We start from the raw sequence: 21,160 nt of genomic DNA, 5'->3' as shown, positions 1-21,160 counted from the left end.
TTATACACTTTAAGCAGTGGAGTCTAGCCATCCGATGTAAGGGCACAGATGGCATTACCTTCTATGCCTTTTCTGACTAAAAACTTCCATATTACTGAATTAATACCTACATTATTGTTGCCTGAGATAACATATTGGGCCTGAGATAACAGCTGGCTCAAACACTGCTTTATAGATATAAAAGATATGGGATTTTAGACTGCCATTGAATTAACTCAGTACAAATTAATGTGCATAACATGACAAAACATGATGCACATGACCTTTTATTTGTTTTTCTCTGTCTGTTTCTCTAATATAGTTATTTTTCGGTTGGTCATATTTTTAAATTCTTAACTTCACTGTTGCTGTGCAAGACAGAAGTATTAAGAAGTCATATTTTTAAAGATTATAGTAGTTAGGCTTCACTTATGTACAAATATATATTTTACCATATAAAGGGCATATTTATATATGGCAAAAACGTGCAGAAATTTAAATAAAAATAGAATTTTGTGTTTTTGATAACTCAACTTGTTCTACTGTAATGTAAACTGAAAACAGTATAAAATACACTTTTAAAAACTCTACAGATATCTTTCTCCTCTATGTCCTCACACACTCAAGAATAGAACTCTGAATAAGGTTCATAATAAAGTTCTGAGTCAGCAAAAATTGAAACTCTCTAGAGTCTATTCTCTGTGCTGCTAGTGCATTACCAATGGTATGCTCATTTAGCATTTAACAGACAATTGTACTTGACATTATGGACAAAAAGCTCTAATCCTGAAAGCTGGAGTAATCTAAAACCCATCCCTGACAAGATTTCACTGCTGGAAGCCTAATTTCAAAATGTCAGCCAAGGCTGAGGAGCCATATATTGCATGTTCATTAAATGTAATAAATCCATTACAAACTTTTCAAAATCTGCTATAATCTTGCCTGCAACCCTGGAATGGGTGTGAGACCATACAAAAACGAAAAAATGTTGCCTTTCTTGCTATGTGATATATGAAAATGAGGCTAAATAAGGCTAACAGCTTTCATTTGCTTAATTGTATAGTCTTCAGCCAAGATTCATCTTTCTGTGAATTAAATGATACTTCTCAACTATTTATGTGATTGGAAATCTATAAAAGCTCTGCCTTAAAATAAAACTGTGAAAGTTCACATTTTAAAAGTGTATTTCTTTATCTCAGAGTATATCATAACTACATCACAAGAGAAAGATAATAATGACACTTCAAAATTTAGAAAGAATCTGAATGTCAACAGCTTTATCAGCCTGATTTCTTTTTCATTTAAATGAAACCTGACAGTGTGGTTAAGAATCTAAACAAATCTGACATATATGTTAAATGTACCATTTGAATGGTCATATTTTGCTACAAAATGTGTATAGAAACCAGTGTTAGAAAATAACACTGATAAGCACGCAGACCAGTTGGTGTGAAAAACAGGGAGCAGTGCTGTGCACCAGTCCCAAGGCATCCCTGGATCACTGGGAGCAGTGGAGCTGTGTACAAATCTTTGACCAAGGAGCAGCCTAGCTGCTGCTGAAGGAGTGTAGCTGATGTGTATTTAGATAAGATTGAAAATTCTCTAAATGTATGATTACATCCTACTACAATCAACCAACAGCACATTCCTGTTATGGGAAGATAATTAATATCAACACTTTCATGCATAAATGCTTATGCATTTATGTTATAATCTTCGTTTAAGAAGGTGTTACTAACAGGCAGTTTAGTTTCACACAGGATCAGAAGGGGAAAACAGTTTTAAAAATTTAAATTTTCTCAAGTTAGCATTTGAATTCCATAGATGCTGTTTTGTGTAAATTAGTCCGGAGCTTTACCTTCCACTGGTTTCAGAAAAGCAGGAGACTCCTAACCACATAAGAACCAAGAACAGAGCTTCAAGGGGGAAAAAAAATGCAGTTTTAGGTATTTTTTGTTGGGAGGTTTGCTCTGTCACTGCAGTTTTGGTGTGCTCTCAGAACACAGAATAAATTGGGCCCTTCAGAGCTGGTGCTTGGGAGAATATCTGGTTTCTGTATCATACATGGGTTTGGAGGCAAGCAAAATGCTGAACAGTTCAACTCCACAAAGGGGGTACATTTTGAAGCAAGTCTGAAATTGTAACCTGAAAGTCTTGAGATATAAAAAAACACATACTCAAAAAAAAAATTTAATTAAAGATGTCTGGATTTAATTTCTGAATATACTGCAGTAATTTCAAGTGTTTCAGTCCTTCCAGGAAGGGCAAAGCCATGAAGTTACTAGAATTGGCACAGAATTTTCACTAACTTCATTAAGTCTAGACTACTGAAGTTTGAATGATATTTCACACATATCATTGGGGATATACCCTGTGAAGCGTGCTTAATACTTAAAACACAAACAATTTTAAAACCTATCATCTATGCATCTGTGGTATCTTTTGCTACTATAAGTTAAGCTGCCACAACGTAAGTGGATTTCAGGGCTAGTGTGCCAGCATATTAGTATTTTCAAGAAAAGAGTAAGTAAAATCCCAGGTTAAATGCTAAGTACCATCCTAAACTCTCTAGCTAGATTAAGAAATAAATCAATTCTTTCTACCCTAAATGTAGAGAAGGTACTGAGAATCAGGCTAAGCCCTCTATGTTACATGAACTTGTGCTTATGCATGGCAAGACCAGTAACAGAAAAGCTGCAAAGTTAAAGTTAAATCAGTTTAATATTACACTGCAAATCTATACTAATGTTTCTCCTGCTGAGATGGAGGAATCTAGAGGCATAAAGAAAGGGGCACAGTCACTTAAGAGAGCCCAACTTGTCACTTCTCTTTGTAAAAGGATTGGAACACCCACTGTCCCCTGGGAGCCTTTAGGCAAATCAGCCCCACCAGCTGCTTAAAAATGTGAATATGGCAGCCTTGTCAGTATTGTGATTGCTCACAGAAAAACTTAATAGAAAGAATAATAAATTCATCAGGATATAATGCCATGACTACTTAACATAAGACATGATTCGATTCTCAGATCACTGAAAAGCAACTGCATCACTGTGCAAAATAAGATCAATTCAAGCTGCTTGCCCACGGACCTGTAACACATTCACAGCTTCTTACTGCCATAAAAAATTGCTGATACTTCTAACAAAATTTAAAATTCCATGAATGTGAGACAAATGATGCAGGAAAACACATGATGTATGGAACCAGGTGTCAAATATGTAGAAAGATATCCAGTGTGCTGGTAGAACAAAAACTTCACCTGCCACTGTTACCCTCATTGAAAGTCTAAACATTATTTTGAACTCTGAAATATTTTTGAACTAAGGAAGACTTATTATTAATTGAATTCTTCTATTTGGTTGATATTAACTCACCTCAAATGAGACTTAAGGAATACATAAATGATATTATGCATTCATATGCATTAGAATATTGCAATATTAAACAAAACATTTTGATTTTTTGCTTTGTTTTCAAAAGAAAATAGACATTTTAATAATTTTCAAATGTATCTTCAAACAAAGGAAAAAAGGATAATAAAACATATTATCTTTTGATTCAACAGCATATACTGTAGGTTCCCCATGTCCCTCTGTTCAGATATTTTTGTGAATTCTTTATATGTATCTAGCACATTGCCTTTGTTTTCATCATTTGCTCATATTGGAAATGCATCAGAGTTGCATTTTGACCTCAGGATTCTATGCCTGGTTGATCTAGTCACTAATGAACTTTATTCTACTCTCATACACACTTGTAGATCCCATCACAATCAAAGGAAGTTGTGTATTTAAAAAAATATTATATATTATATGACAGACTCCTGTTTGGAAAATCCTAGACACATCAGCGTACACAGGCACACATGCACACACATACACATGCACAAAGAAATGTTCTATCAGATTTAATGGAGTTCTTTACAATTTATTCCAAACTGCTCTGAAATTGTGTTTTTTCAAGAGATGCACCAAATATTCTCTTGAAATATAAAACAAAGATACAATAATTTTTTAAACAGTAATGGAATTACAAAACATTTCCCCTTTTGAAAGAAATATACAAGATTTTCCACAAGGGTGTTAAGTTTGTGGACTGTGAATTCTTGCTCGGGAACAACTTGAAAACGAATTGGTTCACCTAGCTGGGTGATAATAGTTACTTTAGGTTTTCTTACCCTGTCACAGGCATTGCAACAAAAGACTTATCTTAAATGGAATTGTTGCACAGGTCCCAGAGCTTTGGAGGAGCAAGAATTCACTTCAGAATTAAAGTCTGATTCAGTTGTAGGTGCTCCTATCAAATTCTGTTGACTCAATGCGCCACTTACTAGCTTTGTATATACAAATGATTAGATCCTTCAATTTCAAATCCACTCTACAACTCAGAGTATACAGAAAACTGTCCCATAAGAAAAGATGGCTTAAAAAGAATTAAAAAACAAAAGGGATTGCAAAGAACACCATCCCACAAGAAAACAAGTTAATACAATGTAAACATAAATTTTGCTTCTGTGTTTGATCTACCACAATTAATTTTTTATGACATTTTGTAAAAGTATAGCAAATGTGTGGTGGGCTGTTATTTTGGCAGGCATAGTAAATACAAAATGGTGTTCCTTGGATGGGTCCTATCTGGAACACCTTAGTCCTGTCCCAGCAATATTTGTGAAACTCCTGGGCCTTTCTCCACTCGTCCTCCAACTTGCTGCTGAATACATAGCCATCATCTCCAAAGCACGGCAGGGTTTTAAGCTTAATTTCAAAGCTCTGCAGGATTTCATGCTACACAGCCCCCAGTATAATCTGGGTGTATTGTGCAGCTTAGAAAGCACTGTATGGAAAATCTGCCCCTAAATGAGAGCTGGGAGGGAATGAAACCCTTATTTGGAATTAGAGAAACCAAGAGAACAGCACCCATTCTGTTACTCTGACAAGCAGCTAGAATAAATGAAGAAGGACATATTTGCTAGTGTATTCAACCTACTTTGTGCTGAGCCCTTGAAACAAAGCACTTGTAGACTAACTGCTTAACTAGGCAGCAGAGGCTTTATGGCCTGTTTGCATTTTAAAAGGAATGCAAAGGAGTTGAATTAGACTTCAGGATTAATTTTCACTGTTTTTCACTTTACCTAGTGATTCATACTGATGTGTGCTGATCGTGATGGTTTTCAAGCAGCTCTGCTGTTACACTTTTCCTGTCATTTAACAAGGATTTACTGGCTGCAGGTACAAGTTAACATCCAGCCCTCTTTAACGTTCTTCAACCAGCCCATAGTTTAACACTGATTTTAAAAGGTAGATTTTAGTAAACACAGAAACATGGAAGTGACATGATGGTCTAAGCATCAATCTAATGATCTCAATCTCTGATAACACAGAGATAAAAAAAGGGCCTAAGATCAGCCTGGAAAGTGGGTGTTTAATAAACAATCTATTTATTTACTGAGTTCAATTTTGTCTCTTTAAAAACTTTCATTCTGTTAACAGATTAAAACAATACACCACAATTTTATAAAAGTAGATTTGATTTTAAAAGGTAGTATTAGCCATAAATTTAGCAAAGAATGCCTGGCCTACTTTAGAACATAACAGAGTACTTGAAGATATGAGTACTGCAAGGGAGATCGTGATGGTCAGCTTGCTAAAGAAAAAACTGCTGTATAGTGTGATTTCCCATAATAGCATAAAGCCACACAGGAACAGGACAGCCACATACCAGAATGGATGGTTTCTTGAAGGGACTTCAGAACAGGCTCTTACATAATTAGGTTATTTTGCACCTGTGCAAGAGGCAGTTTCTCAGTCCTACTCTGTGCCATGGGGCTGCAAAAGTGTCAGTGATGCATTAGATTGCTGGCTGGCTTAGGATAAAACCCCCCAGCTAAATTACTGGGGGGCAATTAAAATACTATTAAAGCACTTAATTTTGAGCGGAAGCCTCCTTAATTGATTCCACAATATGCAAAATATATACTATATATGACATCATTGCATACTGTAATTCTATATTAAATATATAGTAATATAATCTCTGCTCCCCACTGTCTTTTAAACTATAGCTCAATAACAGAAAGAAGAACAAAACATTTCTTATGAGAAGCACTGCAATGGATAACTGCTTGCACACAATATATGTCCCTCTGGCACATGGTAAGAGTCTTACTGAGCTATCACATCTCATAACCACACTTTATTTCTCATTTTTCTATCTATGAGGCAGAGCTACTGCATTCAGTTTCTATAACTGAGCTTGAAATTTCAACTTATCCTGGCTGAGAAAGGGAATTCGGTAATTTGAAGGCAACAACAGAAGAGGATAGACATTACTCTAAAGAGATTATCTGCTGAGAAGATTGACAGTTGAGTGAAAAAGTGGACAAGAAATGTGGAGGGACAAAGCGAACAGGAAGATCTCTGCCTCTTAATTTAGAAAATTAAAGAGAGTCAGAAAAAGGGGGTGGAAATAGAACAGACAAGGAACTTTCCTTCTTCTAACATGCAAATCCTTGAGGAAGCTGCTTCTGTCAGAGTCCAGGTTGGAGCAATGGGCAAACCCTCCAAAAGTCCACGAATGTGATGAGCTCCTCTGTAAGAAATTATCTGGAAACAAAACATGCCCAGCTGGCCAGAGCCATTATAGACTTGAATAATGTAGTTGAATGCTGCTTCTCTTTCTTATGAGTTTCAGTTCCTTACTACCATCAGAAAAATTTTCTCCAGTAAAATACAAATACTGAAGAAAACCTATATGATCAGGAGGGAAAGCTGGTATCCTGCAAGCTGTCCTTCTATTTGAAAATGGAGAAGCCCTGTGTAGAAGTCCATGAATTCCCAAATATTGGCTTTGATCATAATGTTGGATGACAAAGAAACAAAGAATTGGCATCAATGGAAAGGATGAGGAAAGCCAGACCAAAAGCAAAAGATCACAAATCATAAAAGCCAGACAACCAATTAATGAAGATGAAAGAATAAAGAATTGAAGGGAAGAAAATAAAGGATGACTGTTGACATCAGAGACTAATGGTAATTTTTCTTTCTTAATCTTTAATTTGACAACAGATTATTTTTTCCACATGCAGGCCTGAAAGAGAAATCTCCAGTCACTATGAACACTCCTTGCAAGGAGTAGATAAGAATGGAACATGCAGCCTTCAAAACTAGGACCACACCTCAGAGCAGAGGCAGTGTAAAGTGGTGGTTGGCTGCTACCAAGACAGTTTGGCTGAAAAATTCTCTCTCCTCCTTTTTGACAGCAAATGACAGACATTATACACTATCCAATAATCAAAAAATCATAGAATTGTTAAGGTTGGACCTCTGAGATTATCAAGTCAAATTGTCAACGTAGCACCACCACCATGCTCACAAGTTACCTGCATTTTTCACAGTAACTAGGAAATAAAATAATTTTACTGTGACATCCTTCTCCACAGTTAGAAGTACCACAGGTCTGTTTACACAAGAAGGAATTTTCCTTGGTGTTCAAGAGGAGAGGAATGGGTGGCTGTCTTGTCTACTGAGCATGTTGGTCTGTTCTCCACTCAAACTCTCTATGGCCTGGAAGGCACTGCTTATAATTAAAGACACAGTAACTGTATTGCTAGTAACACATTATCTTCGTTTCTAGTATTTTTATTCCTAATTAGAAGTCATTAGCATATATAAACATTCTTTTTCCAAAATGCTTTGAGCTCTGTTCCAATTTAGTTTTTGTTATTTGAAAGGTAAATAACGATAAAAATATTAAGCAAAATGCAACGTCCCATAAAGCTCAAAGAAACATAGATGTTTACCATAGAGCTTCAGATGGAAAGCAAATGCTTCTGTATTATTCTAAGAGTGTGTGACTTCAAATTGTTCCTAAGTAGCAAAATTATCATTGACTGAGCCCAAGCATTTTATTACACACAAATTATGACTTATTAAAGAATGCATTAGTAGCCTTTTAAAGGAAATAAAATCTCTTCAGTTATTTTAAGTCATTAAGCGCATGGCTAACCACATGATTAACCCCTGGCTCCATGTCTCACTGAGTCTTCTATTAAAAGTTTAATATATATGGGATGCAAACTGTTTCCATCTAAAACAATATGTACTAAAAGACTATCTGCAGAAAAAAAAAGCGCCTCAGTGAGGGGAGATGAATTTTTATCTGACACAGAGCTATCCATGTGGAATGCACTAAAATCAGAGAAGATCTAAGAGCAGGTAGTATCTTAGGGAAGTTAGAAATGTGCTCAACTCATTGTGACCACTCATGTGGCCTTTTAACTTGTCATTCCTAACTATTAACTTGTAAATCCCCAAAGAGGTTTATTCTGTCAGATTCCAGGTTGGAGCAACAGCCAAAGCCTACAATAGTCCATGAACATGGTGGGCTCCTCTGTAAGAAATACCCAGCTGGCCAGAGCCTCTAGAGATTGGAATATTCTTGTTGGATGCTGCCTCTCTTTCTTATGAGTTCCTGTGCTCTGCCATCATCACAAAATGGTTCAATAGTGAAATTGAAATGCTGAAAAATCCTACATGATCAGAAGGTAAAGCTGGTATCCTGTAAGCTGTCTTCTTTATTTGAAAGTGGAAAAAGCCTGTCTGGAAGCCCCTGAACTCCAAAATGTCAGCTTTTATCACAGTACTGTTATTTGTACGCATTAGTATATAGAGTAAAAGTTGTGACCTTTCTTCTCTGCTGTGTGATTCACTGGTGTATCAGCTTTTGAGGCCTAAATATTTAACCACTCTAATCTGCTCTACATGCGGAGTGCTCGGTGGGTGACACTTCCAGACCAGTCAGAAACCTCTGCTAATGCAAAAAAAATTAATTAATTCTTTGGTTCCTCTCATGTGTGACTCTAATCAATAAGAGCAAAGTTTGTCCCCTACACAGCACTACTGCTTCTAGTACAGCTTTTCCCTGTAGGTGACCCTACCCTCACTGCTGGGAGGAAACGAAGCATCTTTTTGCTCCATTTTATCTGTCAGAGTTTCATGTCCAGCCTTCTTCATAGCATCCACTGTTTCTGTGTACCAATCAACACTTCTATGGTCAAAATCCTCATTAATGGAGAGAATACAGTCTAAGTACAGCTAAATGGGTCCTCACTGTTTCTACAGGAGAGCTGGCAGATCTCAGTGGGCTGACATTGAGAACAGAGTGCAAGGCTGATACATTTACTCAAGCTTTTTCCTATGGGAGGGGGAAGTATGAAATAACTTGAGGTTCTGAACGGAGGGAAATATAAAATAAAAATATTTATATCCATTAATAAATCAAATGGAAAATTTGTTGATGTTGGAAATATTCCCAGAGCCTTAATGATAGGTTTATTTTTATCAACAACAACAATAATTAATAATTAATGCTATATGTCTCTCAGATGCATCTTGGCAACTAAAAATAGCAAGTATAAAACGTTGCATTTTAAATTATATTCTTAGCAGGGATGTCTCCTACAGAATCTTCCAGACTATATAGATGTCCATCACACTCTGGATGACAAAATATAGCCAAATTACCTCTGGAAAGTTTATTTGTATTCTCTCTGCTCCTCTGCAGGGAATTCCCTTACTGATGCTCTGTGATCTGCACAGATCAGATAACTCTGCCTGCAGAGCCAACCACTGCAATCATTGCCATCCTCTGAACATACAGCAGCATATCTAAACCAACTGATACTTACAGGTTTAGAGCAGTCTAGATAATGCTTTATAGTAGATCAATTCTCATATTTTAGAAGCTCCAGAAAACAAAAGCCTCTAGCAGACCATGATGAGAGAACTGGAGTGCCACAGGGGAGTATTCTACATATGAGCCTTACAAGAAGTTTGGAGAAGTAGGAAGCTAGGGACTGCATTGGAGGGCTACTTGTTTTGTGCATTCTTAATCATCCATTTTTATTTCCTAGTTTTCAACACCATTTAGACAAATTCCTTCCAGAAGTTTAATCTTTCATAGCACTAGGAGATTTCTGCCCATCAATTTCTAAGGGAGACAAGTGAATCCGAGTGACCTAAACCAGTCCTTCTAGATGACATACGATGACAGGTTTAAATGTAGAGAACAGAAGGACCATGAGCTGAGATTAGCAAAACCCATGTGAATTCTTATTATTTAACACTAAGAGAGTGTATCACTAACAGATAACAAGGTCCAGTTGCACTGAGTGTAGCATACACATATCTTGAATGGCAATTCTGTAAAGGGCTCCTTTGACAAAAAAACCCTGATTTGTTTCTTTGGCTCTGCTTTGCTTATCATACCTATCCACTGAAATATTGAAACTTCAGTGAACTGAGATCTCCAGAGGCTCCAACACATAATGAAGTCATCATGGCATAACGAGTGTCATATGAGCTGTATCAATAACTTGTGTGCATGCTCCTAGCCATGGCAACTGCAAGGCAATGCAATTTGGCTTAGCTCTGATTCATTTCAGGCTTTGCATTTGCTACTGGAAAAATGTGTGCACTGGGATTAATGCCACAACTCAAAGTTTTGAACGCTTCCTATTTGCAATTGGCAGAAAATTTCCTACAGTTAAAATGATATGTTTGATTGCTTAATGGCTAATGTTTAACAAGGACAGATACATTCTTTAGGTATTCGTGGACTGTGACTGAATCATCTTGCTAAGGTTTAAAAATCTGTCTAGAAAATGTTTTTACTAATGTCAGGTGTTATTGTTGAATCTTCTTTCCAAAAGGAAGAATCCTTTAGAAACGAACGGAAGTAGACACTTGATCAGGTTTAAGTCTTACATATTTGTTTCTGCAGTGATTTTATCACCTGTGGTTTCTGAATAACTACAGGAGACAAACTGGGTCTAACAACAGTCCTTGTCCATCCTTAATACAGTCTTCATACCGAGGTCTAACTATTATTCCTAGCAAAAACATTTTTCTTCCATTTTAGTACAACTACAATGCCTTGTCAGATCATTCAGTTCAGTAAAATGCTATTACTATTCTGTATTTACTTTAAAAGATAAGCAGTGTCAAAATTAAGGTTTTATAGCAATAATTAAATTGCTAACACTCAAGCCTGACCGCTGATTGACTTGACATAAGAGGATATACAATAAAAGACAGAGACTTAAAAGCCCTCTTAAATATAAGAAGTGTCAAATCTAAATGCAAATAACAACAGCTTTGCAATTAATCCCTTCTTTTTAAAACCCAGGTTTCAATAGCTGTACGTTCTGACACATCAGGTTCTGCTGTCCTGTATGGCTCAGCTAAGCTTGTTAAGGCAGCCATTCTCTTTCTAATCTTTCACCTAACTTTAAGTGGTATTTAAAGAATAATACATCCATTTAGATTTCCAGCTTAAAGAAATTATTTAGCAAATATGTGATAGGTTGCAAATGCAATTTTTCATGAAATGAAAAGCATAGAGCACAAATTATATGCCACGCTACTAATTAGAGACAGATATATAATCACTTACTAATGGAACAACATTTTGTGCCAACCTTATTCATACTTCCTTCCAACTGCTGGACTCCTTGTGCCAGATATATTTCAATTTTCTTCAGGAGAGAGAGATACTAACATGTTTTCCATCCTGTTTTTAAACCCAGAAGTCTAGTGCAAACTGAACTTTCTTGACATTACAGGAATTCTATCAGTTTTAACAGCTTGAGGCCTTTTTATTACAAACATGTACACCTCCCTGCAGGGTTCTGGAAATCTCACAATTACATTCATTAAAAATGTCCATGATTATAGCCAAATGCATGCTTTATAAATTTACCTTTACCATTTTCTTTCAACAATTATTTGGAGGATAATTTTCTATTAAATTCCACAAAATACCTACTTATTCATCCACAATGTCAGTTTGATATGAATTTTGACAAAACCATTAGAAGAAAAAAATACCAGAGCACATTTACTGTCAAATTTTTCAGTACCAGGCTTAATGTCTATGGTATGACTCACTGAGACTCAACAAAATAAGCATGTATGTCCATGAAAACAAGCATAAAAAGGTCATATTTCAGCAGCAGTCTAAAATTTAGAAGTAGTACATACCTTTTACATTAGCACCAAGAGGATCTCTAGGTACATAATTCTGGGTCCCTGGTCATACGTAGGAGTCCCTTTATTTGACAAGCTAGCATCCCTCTCTTGACAAAACCCTGCTGTGATCCAGAGAGTCTACCAACACTGGTCTCTCTCATGTCATAAATATGCTCAGATCACACTTGCCGAATGCTGACTTCATTGACTTGGGCACACAATGACCACCATTTCTTTCTCAGAAAGAGAAAGCAGGAAAGGTCAGAACTCGTGTGATCATCCTTGTCTTTCCATTTTACTGTTAGCCTCAGTCTAGAACACAGATTTGCATACTGCTTGTCCCACTTCCCATGAAATTTCACTTAACATCACCTTGAAGAAAAGATAGGAAGTGGAAATGAGAATGAAACTCTTATCAGACCAGTCAGAGAATCAGATCAATCCAACAGTGATTTTCTGATAAAATGCTCTCACTTGACGTGATTGCAAGACATAGGGCCTAAAAACCATGACCTAGGAGAATAAAAGGAAAAAATGCAAAACTGTACAAATGAACTTCATAGTGCATGTCAAGGTTAAAGCATACCATATGTTCCTAAAAATATGCAGACCCAACAGGGAGGTGTAGCGATGTATAAATAAAATCCAGTACAATAGGTAGACAGTATTTTGCACCAAATTTACACTATTATTTGTTAAATTATAGTTGTTTAAAAGTGATTTTGTTCTCTATAGTTTCATTCTGTTATACAGAAAGAGTAATGATGTAATAATTATTGTTGCAGGGCATAAGACTTACATAGCACTTATCTTAGAGTTGTGATTTTTGATGTATTATTTTACCAGATATCTATTACAAAAAAAAAATCTTACTGTGTTTCTGTATCTGTTTAGGTTTTTGTGGCAAAGGGTTTCTATGCCTAGATTCTTAGGGTAAATTCACATAAGAAAATCCATTAGAAATTCAACTTTTAAATTAGAATGAAAATAACCAAGTAACTTGGTTTTGATGTTGCTGTTGTTATATTATTACTTAAACCCTTAATCTTGTGATGTCAATTGCCATGGTAACTCCATTTTTAAACAATTTTTACTATTGTTTAGAATCATTTATTGTTTCCTCTTTCTTAAAAGTAAGATTAGGTAAGTGAAAGACATGAACATTTAACTGTAGATTGATCTACTTCCCATTGACTACTTTTCTATTTCCACTGAAATTCAAAAAATAGGCAAAAGAGAGGTGTGAAAAAGGTGTGAAAAACATCTGCTTGAGTCATCAACAGATTGAAATTATTCAGAAAGGTGTTTGTTAGAGAATGAACTATTTTCCTTAGGGCTGTGGGGGTGAATTTCGGAAGAGAAAAAACTACTCTAAACAGGTCGTGAAGATCAAGGAAGAAAAACCACACAATTTTGGGAAGAGTAGGACAGCAAAGAGTTACCTCAGGAAAGTCTGAGCTAACAGCATCTAAGAGCAACCTGTCAGTGACTATAGAGAGGTCATTGATAAGATGAAGCCAGGTTCTTTACAGTGATGTGTAGTGGGATGACGAGGGACAATAGGCATAAAAAGAAACAAGAGGTCTATACCAGTTATATGGAAACACATTTTGACTATGAGGACAGTCAAGCAGTGGATGAAGTTTCCCAAGGAAGATGTGCCATCATGCCTGGAGGTTTTCAAGACTTGATTATGATATAAAGTCCTGAGCAACCCATTTTGACCTAACAGCTGACCCTGCCTTGAGAATGAGGTTGGACAGATTTTCCAACCTGAACAATTCTGCGATTCTAAAATAGCTCAAAGAGCTTTTTAAGAGGTTCTGGGGATTGGAGACAGAGAACACATGCTCCTAATATCTAACCAATTTCTTCCCTGTAACCTGCTTACAATCAAAATGTCTGTTTTGTTTAGATATAGCAAACTGAATGACAAAGTTGATGTATTTTGAGAAACAGTCTGACAGGCACTTTTGAGAAGAATGTTACCTTCTCCTCTGAGGCAGGTAACAGTAACATGAATGACAATGTTTAGTGATCTTGGGTAAGAAAGATCTGCTCCCAGAGGTTCTCCTGAGAATCTAAAAGCAGGTAGTTAATTCAGCTGATGTTAACAGGTTTTGTCAGAATTTGGCATGGTAAAACAGCATTGCTTAAACAGACCTACTCTTGTAATAGTTATTCAGTTAAATTGGCTTTTCTCCCTTTGGTTGTTTCTGAGTTTCAAAACACAAAGCAGACAGATGCGTGTGGTGCAGTGCACTCTGACTTCTGACCTATTTACTGGTGTGTTTCTGGGATGGATGACCCATACCAGAGACTCTCTGGGTCAGCTGTTCAAAAAGCTGCTACACAAAGAAAAAGATGACAATCAGCAGAGTAGGTGCTAATTTGGAAGTTGGATACTGACAAAAATGGACGGATATATTTTCCCAGGCTTCAACTGCTTAAAAGGAAAGTATTCCCTTGAAGTTCTACAGAAAGACTTGAAATATGGAGTGCTACTGCTTGACATACTGAATTCCCTACTTCCTCATTGATTTTCTAACACAACCTTAATGCTGTGTTAGCATCACTTCTCTGTTCATTCCATCTGCTCTGAGGTCTCCCCCGCTGTTTCCTAGGAGATATATTGCCACGATGCCTGCATCTGTAAGTCAGTGGCAGATATGGGGCAAGAGCCACGTGGTTAGAGGCAGCATTAGTATCACCTGAACAGTTGCAGGTTTCTCAGGGGATCCCACCACGCACCGTCTCTCAAAACCTAAGGGAGCTCTAGTTTCGCAGTCAGCTACTTCAGAGTGCTATGGGAATGGGATGCTTGGCTTCTCAGCTTCTTTCCACTTCTATCTGTTTCTTTTAACCTAACACCTCTATTAAAAAAAATACTAAAAGTGGGTTCTTTTTGTCCAGTCAGTCTATTTAGTGCACATTCTAATCTTATTATCTACACATTTTTATGGGGTTTTGCTTATTTACAGTGTCAGGCCACTGACAGTTTATGTTATGGTGATGAGGACAGGCCTTTTTCATATCCCTTAAGGTATGGTCTAAGAGATTAATTTCAAAATAAAAATAGTAAGCATAATAAACTGAATATTGCAATTAAACATGGATGACACAGAATATCAGGGTTACTAAATATTGCATTAACATATTCCCTGTTCTTTCCATGGCAGGCACATAGAAATCTGACTATGGCTGACAAAACGTACTGAGTCTTATGGCATTTTTAAAAATACATTTTAAAAATATTTAAAAATACGGCACTTTCTCACAAGTGACTCAAACTTCAGCCATGAACCCTTAATTATAGCCAGAATCAGATTATATAGAAAATAATTAACTTTTTCTCATATGTATAAGGAATTCTACTGTTTATTTCAAATTGTATTTATCTTTGTTTACTTCACAGGAAAAATAGATATACAGGAATTGTTTATATCAAAAAGCAAATATGTTTTTGTTTTGGCAAAACTGTGAAAAAACCAGGATATTTTCTGAGTGTATACAAAAGGAAAGAGAATTTATGGAAAAAGTCCACGTAATATTAATCAATAACGTATGGGGGGTAGAGAATCTATTCATTAAATGGGATCAGAAGCAGAGTAAAAGTTTATAGCTTAAGTGTTAAAGGTCCACATATAGAAGAAATACAGCCATTTTTCTTGATGGCAAGAAGAACATTAGGAAACATAATATAGCAAGAGTTATCATACAGTGAAAGCTACAAATCACTGATAGATATTTCCTAAAAATACTTGTCAGTCTCTTCAAAGTAAATATGTAATGCTTTTGTAGATCTTAGGGACATCTCATAGGATTTGTGAAATAACAGATATTTGAGCAATTAGGTTATAAATGAGAAGTTTTACCTTTCCTTAATTCAGGAAACTTGATTTCAGAGTTAAAACTAAATTCAGTTGTTAAAGTGTAGCAATTGCAAATTGTCAAGATTAAATATGATTATGTGGCTAACATTTAACAGTGGAAAGAAAGAGACAAAAAGAAATACTAAAGTAAATTAATATGCTTCTCATACACAGTATAACACCAACAATATTTAAACAAGATACATAATTAATTTCATAATATTTTTTTATTTCAGCCTTCAGTGACCTGTACTTCAAAACAGGATCTGGCAAAACAGAAATCTTTTGCACAGTCTGAAACATTAAGAAAGCTTTGAATAAAGTTCTGTGTTTTGAAAGGTTTGGGGAAACATAATGAAAAAAGCAGAACATTTCTCAGCTGTGTCCTTCAAAAAAGTGTGCATGTTTTGCCAAGAAGGAACAAAGAGGCAAAGCTTTGCTGTTGACAAAAGGCTTTTTGCTATCCCAATCCAAATCTTACAAGAGAAACCCTACTCCTCTCCCTGACTTCCATCATGAACTACTCTAAAACAAGCTGAAAAGACCCTTGACCTAGACCTCTGTTCTACAGTTGGTATCCTCAGGTTACTAAAACTGGACAAAAAAGTCACGTTTAACCAGGTAATACAAGAAATGGAAAATCTATTCTAGTCTGAAAGAATGTAAATTCCTTCTACATGTCTTCAGTAAATATCTTATCCATTTCTGCCCATGGGAGGTGATCTTTTCTACTGAAAAAAGTCAGAACTTAGTTGAACCAAAGAGAATGCAATATTCAAACTCACTTAGCTTTCATTAAAAGAAGCTTTTGCAAAAACATCGATGATATATTCAGCTTTCAAAGAGCAGAGCCAAACCTAACATTTTAGAATATCTATGATTTATTTAAACCAGACAGAAAATAACAAAAAACCAGCACTTATCTAGACCAAGACACTCTGTATTTTTTTTCTTTGTCATAGATGTCAACGGGTGTACTAAAATTTCTTGGAGATTGAATAGCATTGAAGTGAATAAAAGTAGTTGGTGAAGTGTTTAATACAGATAAAGGAAACCACAAACTGCAAGCAAATCAACAATATGCTGTTTGCTATAAATACATCTTTGGTATGCTTAATTTACACACTGTTCAACTTTAAACTGGAATTCAGCTTTGACGACATTAATGAGGACCTACTCAAAAAGGAAATATACACAAATACAGATCTACAGACAATTTAAACTCAGAGCAAACCTAAAGCCTAGAAAAAAGGGATATGCTTCAGTACTGTGATATTAACATCATCATGTGGATGTTAACTAGGTGCCCCAATAATATAAGAATAGTATAAACAGAAGAATGAGAATGGAACAGAAAAAACAAACCCAAACCTGGCATATTATGTTTCTCAAATTTCTCCAATACACTAAAAAAAGAAGAAGAGCTCATCTTCTTGCCATAAAATATTACTTCAGCCTTTATTCATCAAACAATTTTTGCTGACTTGAATATTATACTGTTGTAATAAAATATTCCCAAGATTTCTCCCAAAATTTTCAAACACTAAAAACTCATACAGCTTCACTTCTAGTAAATCATGAAATCTCAGAAACAAATCAATGTAAATGTATCAAAAGCAAGACGTGGACTCAAAAAGAAGACAAATGTAGCAAGAAGTGTTCTTCTACAGTAATTTTTCAGACTGCATATTAAAAAGATAAACTTTGTGATGTGTATTTTTCTGTCAGTTATTTCCTTTGACATCTGTATTTTTGGATCTGTTGGTCTCAGAAATATACCAGTGTAATATCTCTGTATTTTGAGAAGTTCGGGAAGCAGAAGTGAGTGAGCTCAAATAGATTAAGATTAATAGAAAGGAACTGGATTAAGGGTGTGTTATAGTTCAGAGTTCCCAGAGTAAAGCATCACAGAAAGTCAGCCAGCATACCTAGGAAGGGTGTTATCCAACACAGTTGTTCTGATGCCCTCAAACTCTGGTTCTACAGTGGCAATGTACACAGGAACTTGCAGCTACTGAACCATATCTATTCTTGAAATGCATAATAAAATAGTATATATGACTATGGCTGTTAGTGCTGAAATTCTAGGGAGGATTAATCTTCTGTACTCTGGTACTCTGAAGTTGTTAGCGCATTGCTTTTTTCCCTCCTGAAAAAAATCTGTGAGAGTTACATGGGTTTCTTCCGGAAATCCATATTTTGTTTATTTGTACCTCTACACACTTGAAAAACTTTAAAAGCATATTAATATCTTGACTTCAATAATTTTCTTACCTTATGTGCTGGAAATGGCTATGCTTGGTTTGGATATGTTTTACAAGGTACAGCTATGTGCCTCACATTGAATTTATGAGACTTCTGGCAGCTAAACCGCTAAGCACTTATTTGAAAAGAAGTCATGATTAATTACAGGTGTGTTGTAGAAACATCAGTTATCCTATAGAAGATGATGAACATTATTTTGTTCGATATCAGAAAAATTAAGATGAGCAGTGCCTTAAGTAGTTTAACACAGTGGGAAAACGAACTACTTTACAAGCACTTGCTTACTCCAAAACTTAACAGCATTCTATCACATATTGCCCAGTTAACCAACTAAACACTATTTTCTATTCCAAGCAATCCTGTAGTTAAGGTTAATTTTAAGCAACCACCTATTGCCACATGTGAGAGCTGCCTAGCATCACCAGGCATTGGGTGATTCCTCAAAACACTGGCAAGCCTGCAGTTCTACAGGAGAGGCACAAATTACAATGATGTTTGGAGAACAATTTATTAATAAATCAGCAATACCTCACTAACTAAGGTATGCAGGTTTATTACTTTCTTATAGCTACATCAGTCAGAGATCTAAAGTTCTATGGCTTGTTATTATGTCTGTTTCTGCACATTTTCAAGAGTCATACTCTAACTTCTAAGCAATTTCTATTTGCCTTTCGAGTACCAGTGTGTTAATAAAAAGACAAAAACACTGTAGCACAATCCCATTACAACTATTATAATGAACCAGAATTTGCGCTTTTGATGTTGAGCCTTTGAACTTTTTTGCTTTGAAATTTAGTTATAAAACACACAAGTCTACCACAGAGAACACAGCTTATCTAGAGGGAACAATACCAAAAGGGATTTTTGGAAGGGAAAAAAAGACTATGAGAGATGGTAAATATTTTCCCTTGTCTCTTAATATTTTACCAAAACCACCAAGTCCTATGAGTATAGGACTAAATGGATATAATTATTTTAAGCTAAAAACAAATAAAACAACAATATTAATCTTTAAGGAAAATTTAATACAATCCATCTCATACCTTGTTATGTGTCTGAGTTTGTCCAACCAGGATAAGGATATTTGATGAGATAATTGACAGGCAGAAATTGATTAGAATTATGGACCTCTCAGATCTGATGTACCTGTTCAAAAAAAACAAAGAGAAGGTACAACATTTCTAAAAGGAAAACAACTAGTAAGTCACACAAAGCTTTGATTTAGTTCTTGCATTAAATATTGGAGGTACTCTGAAAGAGAGGTGCTCTCTTTCATGTGCTCAGAAAGAGTATTTAAGAGCTATTACAGTACAAACATGACAACTACGATATTTTGATAGATACTCCACAATTTCCTCTTAGTATCTTTATATATTTTAAAAATAATCTACCAATGATTCTTTTGAAAACCATTGACTGTTCTAACACTATACTGATAATAACGGGCTTACATGCATTCATGTCAGGAACTTCCTATGCTCTCTGCTTGTCCCTGGGAATATCCACAGCTGGCACCGGCCACTCATAATTACTAACTTCAGCAAAAATACGGTGATTTACATAAACAGAAGATCTGGTCCATGATGCATAAATAAGATGCAGGTTGGTGGATAATACTATGGCAGTGAATTTTGAAACACGTTATTGGGATAAGGATAACAATAATCTTGGTGTTCCAATAGTACTGATATCTTCATAAGACTGAACACCAAAAAATAGCCAAATGTGTACAGAAAGATTAAATTATAGCAGTGAACATCACAATGTCTGTTGCAAACGTATATTCATTTTACATATATATTTAAGATGAAAAAGTCAAATAGTCTTATCACATATTTCCTTTCAAGGTACAAGTGTTTTCATTTTTCTGTATACAGCCTTTTATATGCTACAGGACAGAAAGAGAATGATTATGTTTACAAGTGAAGTACCTTTCTGACCTGATTTTTAGAGCTGCTAACAGTAAATGTTGACTACTAAAATAAATGGAAGTTAAGGCTGCTCAGCTCCTCTGAAGACCATGCCATATCTTTATATATTCTATGACCTGTACTATATGCTTCTCACTGGAGTTCAGTTAATATTGCTGTCTTCTCCTGAGCTGTACACCTATAGCTGACTCTGAGGAAGTAGTAAAAAAGGCTGTTGAACCCACAAGAAATGCTGAGCTTTGGACATGGAAATAATTTTAGTCCTTTTTGCTTGCATATCAAGAGATACAGCATTACATTTTTTCAGTTAGACAGAACAAACCTGATACCACAATCCACATTTTTCCTTAAAATATATCAACATTCTTAAGGCTAGTTCTATGTATTTGCAAACAACTACAAAAAGTCCAGTGCCTTTGTTCACACAGACAGCACACTGCTACTTTCTAACTTGTTAACTATTGATTCACCTGGGTCAATTCCCAACACTGAATGTCCATGGATTACAAAGGACCTTAGTGAGCGAGCAAATACAGTGCAAGCAGGAGCTCATAGCATTGACTAAAGCCATAACACATAACATTTTCTCTCCACTTAGAAGTTCACAGAACCATAGAAACACAGAATCGCTTAGGTTGGAAGGGAACTTAAAATCATCTAGTTACAACCCCCTGCCACAGGCAGGGACACCTTCCACTGGACCAGGTTGCTCAAAACCCCATCCGAACTGGCCTTGAAAACATCCAGGGATGCAGCATCCAACTTCTATGGACAACCTGTTCCAGTGCCCCACTACACTCACAGTAAAAAATTTCTTTCTTGTATCTAATTTAAGTCATGGAGTAGACCATGCTTAGTTCCACTGAGCATGACAGTATTTCTATCCAAGTGCTAAATATATCAGGGAGTGAAAAAATAACACTATAATTCTTCAGATGGGAATTAGATCCTGAAATACTCTCATTCTTAGTTTTGACAGACAAGAACTGATAATTTTTATAGTCTTTTATCATAACTTATGTAACTAGATATTCTTAATAATTATATATATTTCTAATCCGGTGAGACTCTGTGGTACAGAAGAGTG

General features: G+C 35.8%; 1 protein-coding gene across 11 annotated transcripts in view; it reads right to left on the bottom strand.

Moving 5' to 3' along the window:
- Window positions 1-21,160, bottom strand: part of ADGRB3 (adhesion G protein-coupled receptor B3) — a 458,541-nt gene that overhangs the window by 72,712 nt on the left and 364,669 nt on the right. For all 11 annotated transcript variants that reach the window (XM_032104724.1, XM_032104729.1, XM_032104733.1 and 8 more), the window contains one exon: window positions 19,186-19,288. In XM_032104724.1, coding sequence (XP_031960615.1) covers window positions 19,186-19,288 — 103 coding nt within the window. The remainder of the gene's footprint in view (window positions 1-19,185; window positions 19,289-21,160) is intronic.

Source organism: Corvus moneduloides, chromosome 3, assembly GCF_009650955.1.
Source record: "Corvus moneduloides isolate bCorMon1 chromosome 3, bCorMon1.pri, whole genome shotgun sequence".
NCBI lineage: Eukaryota > Metazoa > Chordata > Aves > Passeriformes > Corvidae > Corvus > Corvus moneduloides.
The sequence above is the reverse complement of the archived record's forward strand: the minus strand, read 5'-3'. Positions and strand labels throughout refer to the sequence as shown.